Below are 9,235 nucleotides of genomic sequence, written 5' to 3' on the forward strand. Positions count from 1 at the left end.
GCCGGCCGGCAGCGGCTGGGGCTGACGCTGCGGCCGCGTCCTTGTGTCTTGCAGGAGAACGGGCGCTGCACCACCAAGCTGGAGAGCATGGGTTTCCGCGTCGGGCAGGGGCTCATCGAGAGGTGAGTCCCGGCGGGCTCTGGCAGCCGCTGCTCGTTCTCGGGGCTTTCACCTCGCCGGTAGAGCACACCTGCCCGGGCAAGGTGCGGTGGTTTGGCTGGACGGAGAGTGCGTTCCTACTACCATCAGTCGTTCTGGCATCTCCTCTTTTCATATCTCGTTCTTGTGGGGGCCTGTGTTTGTGTATCACGGGGCGGTTTTGCCGTGTGTTGTTTTCCTAGTGCTTCCCGTCATGAAAACCGAGTCAGGGTACACGGTTACTTTTAATACTTACAGTCATCTTTAATTCTACTTTTGTATAGACTGTTTCCTGCTTCTGGTACGTTTTGTGACTTCATTCTCTTTCTGATTTACTTCTTGAGCATAATTTTATGATTGGTCCTTACTCTATTTCATTTTTGTAAAGTGCCCTCAGCCCTTGCGACTCCGTGACCGTGCAGCTCGGGCCCTTTGGGGACCGGCGATGCAACTCCAGCGCCCTCGTTCCGAGGTCGTGTGCAGACTCCTGGGTTTCTGAATCATGCTTTTGTTGAATAAAGTGGTCCTTTAGTGCCAGATAAAGACCCTCAGTGAGGATCCCGAAATAAGCAAGAGAAAGAAGTCCCTTCTGAGAAATGTGAACGAGTTGTATATACTTGTTCCTATGTTAGAGCTCCTTTGCCTAATTGAAGGACATCTTTCAAGAAGTAGTATAGGTGTGACCATTTTGTTTATCTTCTATTTAGATACTTTTTTGAAGATAAAACTGATGGAGCACTTTCCACCTTTCTGTATGTCAACTATGTTTGATAATAATGGAATTAAAACAATTTATTCTGCTGTCATATTGCAGATACTGAGATAACACTGTGTTGCTCTTAAATTAAAATACTTGATGAATGGACAGTGAGGTGAGAATGATACTGTACGATGGTTGGAAAACTAATTTCTATAATAACCTCAAAAATGTTGTTGTATAGTACCATTAAAAAATTATTTCTATGCTTAATTGGTCAGGTTATGTGTACCATCATTATTGATACATTTCTCACTTTTCTCTTAGGTTTACAAAAGACACTGCCAGGTTCAAGGATGAATTAGATATTATGAAGTTCATTTGCAAAGATTTTTGGACAACGGTATTCAAAAAACAAATAGATAACCTAAGGACTAATCACCAGGTACTAATGCTGTAGATTAAGATTTAACTTAGAAAGGTGGTGAGAGTTTTGAGTTGCTAGTGCATTTTTTATTTTTCTTGGTCTAAAATTAATCACCAGATAAGAAACCCAAAATGTTCCATATTTGTTTTGTTTAAAAAGCTTGTTTTTCAATATTCTTATTATCATGTAGTTTTAGAATACAATTTAATAATTGTCTATGATGTCTTTATTGCCACCCTGTTTGAAAAGACTAAATGCTTTGAATTTCATATGCACTGTTGCAGCATGACAGAAAGGACAGTAATGATTACAGTTGATTAACATTTAAACAAGAATTTTTTAATCTGTCTCTTAATAAATGTTAGTGAAAAAATAGTGAAAAAGTGATTTTTTTTAGTTTGAAGAATGTTAAGAGTTTTCAGCAGTTGAGACAGTTGTAATCTATTGAAAATACTTGTATAAGAAACAGTGGAGAAACTTCTCAGATTTGCATGTTGGTGACATTGTGCTGTATCCATGTGCTTTCCTGTATCAACAGCCACAGTTCTTAAAGCCAGATCAAAATAACTTCAGGAGCCATTTTACTGGAGTGAAAAATCTTTTTCCTAATTGAATCACTTGGTTTTCTTATGGCCATTTTCCTGTTGTGTCAAATTGGGAAGAAGAGAATTTGTACCAGGATTGTGCCAAATAAAATAGGTTTTATTTTTCAGTGACTTATCAAGTAATAAGAGATAATTATAACTTTAGAAATCTGGAGTTTAAAATCAAAAAAGCTGCACTATTGAGCTTAAGGATCTTAATTGTATATGCAGCCTTAATTTAAGTTCAAGTCTTATGAAATTCCAAAGTAGCACAGTCAGTAGTAAGGAAATTAACATGGCAGGAGTAACTAAAGCTATACTGTGTTTATACTGACTTTATTAAGATGCATATTGTTGCACTAAATTGTATTGTAGAAAACACTAGACTTTTACTTTGATTGTCTGCTGGGTGTTGTTGCCTGTACTGCTATTAAGAAAAATAATTCCCACTGAATTTGAGAATAAGAATAGAGATGTGCAAAACCCAATGAAGATGGATATTTGAATGTAAAAATCAGTATGCATTTGATACATTACCAAAGACTTTCTAGTATGGAACTATTTTTTTTGATCACTGGAAGGACTCATCCAAGAAGAAATGTACATAAACATTTTTTTAGGGTTAACTGATCATATTATTATCTAGGTTTTTTTTTTGTATACTCACAATTAAGTTATACTTTCTTTTGATATACCTTGTAAGTAAGTAAGTAATACAATTTAAACTTAAATCACCTCTGTTTTAATCTACAATTTTCTTTTTCAGCCTGAGATCATACGTATTTTATCTACAAATCAAATCCATTCACAGAAAATGTGGGTTTTATATTACTGCACGTTTAGCTAAATCCCTCAATTTTTTCTTTTTAACAGGGTATTTATGTCCTTCAAGACAATAAGTTCCGTCTCTTGACACAAATGTCTGCAGGAAAGCAGTATTTAGAACATGCACCAAAGGTACCTTTTATTCTATGTAGGGGAGGGTCTACCAATTTCATTTTAATAACCTTCATCTATTAATAACTTTACGTTTTGTAATTAAATAGATACAAACGGCACCTAAAGATTTGCCTTCAGAACCTGTGTGCTTCTTAGAAAGGCACCCTGTTTTAGAACAGTGGATTTGATTTGATTTATAGTTCAAAAAATGGTCATGGTTATTGTGAAACTTGCTGCTGTTACATTTGAGTTACTTCATGGTGCAAGTGCTTGTCTGCCACTACCTGCCACTGTCACACAGATTCTCTCTCTTCAGGAAGCATGTGTTTTCAGAAACTTTCTTTAAAATTCTCAAAAAGACATTTGGAAGGTGCTATTTGTTACGTAAAACAAGCTTCTGAGATGATGTGACAGCTCAAAAAGATCTTCCACCAATTAAAAATAGTTTTGAGTGCAGATGCTGAGTTATGGTAATAGTTCAGGTAAAATCAGTCCCTCTGCAGAACCTGTCATAGACCACTTTGGTTCAGGTGGATTAAAAAATGGGGCATTCAGTTCTATTTTATGGTTTCTTAATTCTTGGTCTTAGTCTTCCCCAACTGGCTGTGTCCTTGGGATTTTTCTTTTTTTTTTGTGTTTGGTGAAATATCTCTTCTATTTTGCAACACACATTTTAAATATCTGCAGGTGTTTGTATTCTAAGGTATGGCCTGCACAAGAATGCTGTCTTGGACTGTTTCTCCTTTGTTGACTTCAATACCAGTTGCTAATTTCAGCAAAGTCTTGGGAATAATTGTTTTAAGGCTATTAAATTCCTACAGGTTGAATGGAAAGAGAAGGTGACTCAAAATACTGCCTCTAATGAGAACAATCTGTGTAGTGAGCTCTACCAAATATTGGCGATTTCATCTATTGGAGACCTGACAAAGTATCTCAAAACCTCCGTGGTTTTCTGTTGTCCACGTATTAAGTTGTGTTCTTGAATACTTGTTTTCAATCTTTATCAACCAGCTTCACTGTTGACACTCACTTGAAGTGCAACTTTTTTTCAGTATTTAGCATTCACCTGTGGACTAATCAGAGGAGGCCTATCAAATCTGGGAATAAAGAGTATTGTAACAGCTGAAGTTTCATCAATGCCTGCATGTAAGTAGTACTTGGAGTATTCAATTATTAGCTCACTTGGTAACTTTCCTGACTGACTGTGTTGCTGTTACAAGCATTTTTCAAGGTGGGATTTGAAGCTGCTGGGCCATAGGAGTTATTGTGAACTTCAGGATATCGCTTGTTACTATATCCTTTAGTATTTAAAAAATACTGACAAGAGGATAAGCCTCCATGATGTTGAGTGGAAAGCAAAACTAAAAAGTTGTATTTACATTTAGAAGCATCAAATGTGTAAGGACGTGTGTCCAGAAGGTTATTTGCACAAGTGAAGCTCTTTCTCTATAGCAGTCACTAAGGATGTTACGTAGTTACAATGGTCTTTACTTACTGAGCTGCTTAATTAAAAGTTTCCACAGACTTAGCACAGATTTTAGGTTTAGCTGACAAAACTTCTGTGATGTGGGACATGGTCAACTTAGAGACAAAATGGAAAAGCTGTTCAGTGTGGAATTAAAATTTAAATGCTAAATTTAAATAATGGCTCAACTGCTTACTGTAAACTGTAAGATTGAAATGTTCCTTACTATTTCTTTGAAAAAAATTTTACAAGAACATAATTACTTGGAGAAATAATTCTAATGGTAATAATGTGATCTGACTCCGCTTTTCCTGCAGGTAAATTTCAGGTGATGATACAGAAGATGTAGAGCACATTCATATCTGGGTATCTACTTTAAAAAGCCTTTGTATGTGGATTCAGTATCTTGGCTCAGTCTTGTATATAACATATAAATTATAGCAGTGTGCAGCACAATTCCAAAATATATAATAAATGCTCATAGAAATAACACTATGCTTGTGTCTTGGTATGAAATTTATTCTACACTAAAGTAATAATTTATACATGGTAAAACCATGTACTCCACATATTCAGCAAAACATTTCAATTACCAAAAGAGCCTGGAAGACCAGAGACAGAGTTTGAGAAGAGAGAAAAATCCTCACCAAGACTAAATTTGAATAAGGAACAAATGCATGTTGTGTTGCCCAACTTGAATGCCCAAGTGCTGTGCTACCTTTCCCCATTCACTCTGAACTGGGAGGCACCTATTGCTTTTGTATTTCTTTGATGGAGCCCGCTAACAGGTGAGCTAACAGCTCAGACATCATTAAAGATAACAGGTGGAGACCTTTGTTGGATTGTAGTTTGGGGCAGTAGAAGAAAACTTGTTTTTATGTAGTTCAAGAATTTCTCCTGTCCCTAAAATTAGCAACTGTTCCTTGTGTCAGAATGATTGATACCTAAGGTCATCTATACTGGCCAAAGAAGGAAATTTATTCCAACTTGTTATGCATAAACTCAATATTAATATTAATTGTTTTTATTGCTAGCTATGGTTTACTTCTGTAATGTACTACTCGAAAAGTAGTAATGTTTACATTTTAGTGAAACAATTGTTTCAGTAACATGCTGGCTGTAGTTGAACTACTAAGCAGTGCTAGAGCTCAGGCACCAAAACTTGAAAATCAAGACATGCAGCCCTAAATCTAGATTTCTATAGGAAGGCTGCTGTTAAATAATATGGAGTAAGAAAACCCACAATGTTTAAGAACAGTCTTTAAAATCCTTTAGTTTTATTAAAAAAGTCCTCAATAAGTCTGTTAGAAAAAGAATAATAATTTGTAATGTAACCTCAGACTTCACCTAATAGCAGTGTCCATAGATTACTCAGATTGTAGAAATTTCTAACCAAGAATGTAGTTTACAAAGACAGGAGCTTGAGAGATGATGCTGGACACTTCAGTTACCACTTTACAATGATGGTGATGATGGTATTGGAGACTGACAATCTCAGCTAAACCTCAGCTGAAGTTATTCACAGCTGTCCCAAATGCATTAGTGTGAGGGTGTTCTGAAGGGATTGTGTAATACTTCAGGTCTGAACAGTGCCATGTCTTGCTGTTAACTCTGGTAATGCTGTGGCAATGCAAAATACTGGATGTTCTCAAAACAGCCTAGGAAGGCTCGTCAGCCAGGTCACGTTGATCAAAGTACCTAGGAATGAAGTGGAATGTGGTAAGAAACCTACAATGCAACGTATTCCTTACTTCAAGTTGTCTGACCCATTGCTTTCTAGCTCATCTTTTAGTGTTATCAGGATTTAGGTTAGTACAAATAATCACACATTTATGCTGGACATACATTACTGGTTGAGGTATGTAAGTTGCATTACCTGCTAACTAAGCATATTATCAAATTCAGAGCTGATATTTGTTCTTCATTGTTGCTCTCCTGGAAAAGAGAGAAATATGACAGCAATTCCTTTGTTACCTGTGTCAAATAGAGAAGCTGTTACAAGCCATGTTATGTGTATTTGTAGTCTTCCCTTCATTCTCAAGCAAACTTAAGACATGAAAAATTAATTATTAAGACTTTTGAAAAATGATCCTCCTTACCTGCTAAATTCACCAAGTCCTCTGCACAGTTATATTAAATCTTACCTCCAGTGCCCTGACTTCTGAACAACGTCTTGCCAGCTGTCGAATAAGGGAGTGAGCTTCAGGTAGCAAAGGTTTTTCAAGGCATGCCAACAGTGCATAAAGCCATCTACCCTGTGAATATTCAAATAACAGAGTTTGAATTCTGAGCATTTCCTTGAAGATTCAAGCAATTCATGTTATATAGAGCAGGACTGAAGTGTAGGTTTCAAAACAAAACTGCATTCAAGTGCTATACGCAATAATTAAATTTTCAAAACCACATTAGACACTACATGGTAGAGGGTTCTGTGTCTCTAGGTAAGATTCTTGTGAGCCATACTCCTGGGTTTCCTGGCATTTTTTTAAATGCTGGCTAAGATATAAATTATTACAGCTGATGCTATTATAGTCTGAAAGAAGGATTATTTTAATAATATCTAAACTATTGCTTGGCTATTAATGTTTAACTTCACAATCTGTGAAAAAAATACTCCTGAAGACTGAATGCATGACCTTCATGGAATTAGTGGTTAGATCTGCTTTAAGATTTGCACCACTGTGAAAATATGTCCTTTGACTTTTACATCTCTAAATTCTACTGCATTCTTACAAACCTAATTTCTGGTACCAGTCTAACTTCATAATTTAATCACAGTGTCTAGTGGCCTTCATTCTGGGACCTAACCTAAAAGTCATTGTTCACATTCTTTGCAACATATATACTGGTTAAAAAGAAAACAGTCTTAGTTCTAAAGGAAAGGACAGAAAATGAAAGGTCTTTAAGAAAAAAAAACCCAGTGAAACTATGCTAAGCATCATGTAATTACTCTTTTTCTTTGTGGTACTGAGGAAATGAGAAGCATCCATCAAAGTCTTCTGTAGATATGGTGCCCTTACACTGCTGGTCAAACTCCATGTCAATGTAGCCTGTCAATCTGGAGTTCTTAGTAGGTTTGATTTGTCACCACATGAATGCAGCTAGGCCTTCTGGTCTGTGCTCAGTGTGGAAAGATTAAATGTGTCTTTGCCAGCATACTGTTAAGTGCCTCCAGACTAAACTGGAGGTGTTGGTAAATAGCGTGCAGCACCCTGACAGAACCAAAGCTGCTGGGATCTCTCTCCTCTCCTGAACCTTGATACTCGTGGCTGAAGGTATGGGGTAAGTGATACAAAGGGAGTAATACAAAGAGAGGGATGCAGAGGGAGTTTGGGTAGTACTTTTTATGTCTGTATCTGTTAAGTTTTATAATTTTAGCCTGCCAAAAACAAATTTGAATACTCATTTTAGTATCTAATCAAGAAAATTTTGAAAGTAACAATATGATACAACCATCTAGAAAACTCTTTAGAAAATTAATTTAATAGAAAACTGCAAACAATTTATTCTTTGTTTAAAGCATTCATGTGCAAATAGTTAGAATAAATTAAAAATTACCAGTTCTGGAGTAAATTTTTTCTCTCCAAACCAGCTTATCAGGTATTCTAAGACACTGGTTACTGTTGCCTTCAAAAGAGGAACAAAAAGAGACAATATAGTATCTGCAATGTTTTGTTTTGCTGCTCTTCTACCTGAAGGATTTATTATATAAAAAGTATTTCTACTCCACAGTATTTATTCCAGTTTGAAGTTACATGTAAGGGTAAAGTAAGTGTTAAAGTACCACATTTTGGAAAGAACTTTGTATGAAATGAATTAATTGCCTGTGTTAATGAAAAGTTATGGGTAAGTAGCTACAGATTAGGAAAGAAGCACCACACTGACTGGTTGGTTGGTTGTGTATAATAGTGGCAAGTGGGAAATGTAGTAAAGGAAAGATAAGTGTGATTCTTCTAGCCTTGCAATGTGAATAAAAGTTCACAATCAAATGGAAGGACTGCACTTATAACACTAAATGAGAAATCTAAAAACATTGTAAAGCACCTATTGGGGTATTCAGCAAAAATTCAAACATGAAATGTGCTATAGAGAAACCACAACAAAATACTTTCAGAACTAGTCATGAAAAATCTTTGCTTGTAAAGTTATTAGTAGCTGAATGTGAGATAACAAATACATATTTTCCTTCTGAATGTACATTTAATAGAATTTAGAATAATAAATGCCTACTCTAGGCAAAGAAAAATAGGTAAGCCTTCTGCAACAGAACATGAGAAATAATGATTTAGGCAATGTCACAATATGGTTCTAAGAGGTAGACTAACCTGATTCATCCTGCTTACAATACTGAGCAAAGGGGGAAAGCCCACCTGAAAAAAAGCAAGTTGGAAAATGCAAACATTATCACAAACATCTTTTTTTCTAATTTAGAACATACTAAGATTTTAATTTGATGTTCAGACACTTGTAGTGATTTGAAAGTCTGTTCTGAGCTTTGAAATTTATTTAAAAAGTATCTTCAAGAAAGTTGAAGGTCCAGTGAAGTATCAGAGCACCCTGCTTCTACTGTTACTTGTTAAAGTTTTGGTTTTACAAAATGATGTAGTAAAGAACATGTTTGTAGGGTATCACATATGAGGAGGGTAACCACATATCACTATGCAACAAAACACTAAAGGAGACTATGAAGAAAGCTTTCGTTCTAGTAATGACTTTAGCTGATCAGAGATGAAGGAAGTCTTCAAATTTTGACTGAAAACATAGACTTAATTCCTGCTTCACTTGGTTTCTGCATAAAAAGATGTACACTGGGACTTTCTGGGCTCACCAGAGCTTACTTTCTATTTGGCACGAAGTGGTAATAAACAGTAGAATTGTTTATGGTAGTTAGTTTAGAAAATAGCTGCTGAAAAATAACTAGAAGTCCTGTACTCACCTTCAAGTAATCAATTCCTAAATTTTCATTATCAGATATTGCATCTGTT

General features: G+C 35.9%; 2 protein-coding genes across 2 annotated transcripts in view; one reads left to right on the forward strand and one right to left on the reverse strand.

Annotated features, from left to right (window-relative positions):
- The window catches only part of TRAPPC6B (trafficking protein particle complex 6B), a 5,334-nt gene extending 589 nt beyond the window's left edge, over positions 1 to 4,745 (forward strand). Inside the window, exons 2-6 of the mRNA XM_005417480.3 lie at positions 7 to 122; positions 1,163 to 1,280; positions 2,720 to 2,803; positions 3,838 to 3,931; positions 4,568 to 4,745. Coding sequence (XP_005417537.2) covers positions 7 to 122; positions 1,163 to 1,280; positions 2,720 to 2,803; positions 3,838 to 3,931; positions 4,568 to 4,599 — 444 coding nt within the window. The 3' untranslated portion in view covers positions 4,600 to 4,745. The remainder of the gene's footprint in view (positions 1 to 6; positions 123 to 1,162; positions 1,281 to 2,719; positions 2,804 to 3,837; positions 3,932 to 4,567) is intronic.
- Positions 4,746 to 5,497: 752 nt separating this feature from the next.
- The window catches only part of GEMIN2 (gem nuclear organelle associated protein 2), a 7,986-nt gene continuing 4,248 nt past the window's right edge, over positions 5,498 to 9,235 (reverse strand). Inside the window, exons 5-10 of the mRNA XM_031064634.1 lie at positions 9,187 to 9,234; positions 8,576 to 8,620; positions 7,809 to 7,877; positions 6,395 to 6,505; positions 6,127 to 6,185; positions 5,498 to 5,948 (exon numbers count right to left, since the gene is read on the reverse strand). Of these exons, the coding sequence (XP_030920494.1) occupies positions 5,909 to 5,948; positions 6,127 to 6,185; positions 6,395 to 6,505; positions 7,809 to 7,877; positions 8,576 to 8,620; positions 9,187 to 9,234 (372 nt within the window). The 3' untranslated portion in view covers positions 5,498 to 5,908. The remainder of the gene's footprint in view (positions 5,949 to 6,126; positions 6,186 to 6,394; positions 6,506 to 7,808; positions 7,878 to 8,575; positions 8,621 to 9,186; position 9,235) is intronic.

Source organism: Geospiza fortis, unplaced genomic scaffold (genome assembly GCF_000277835.1).
Source record: "Geospiza fortis unplaced genomic scaffold, GeoFor_1.0 scaffold54, whole genome shotgun sequence".
NCBI lineage: Eukaryota > Metazoa > Chordata > Aves > Passeriformes > Thraupidae > Geospiza > Geospiza fortis.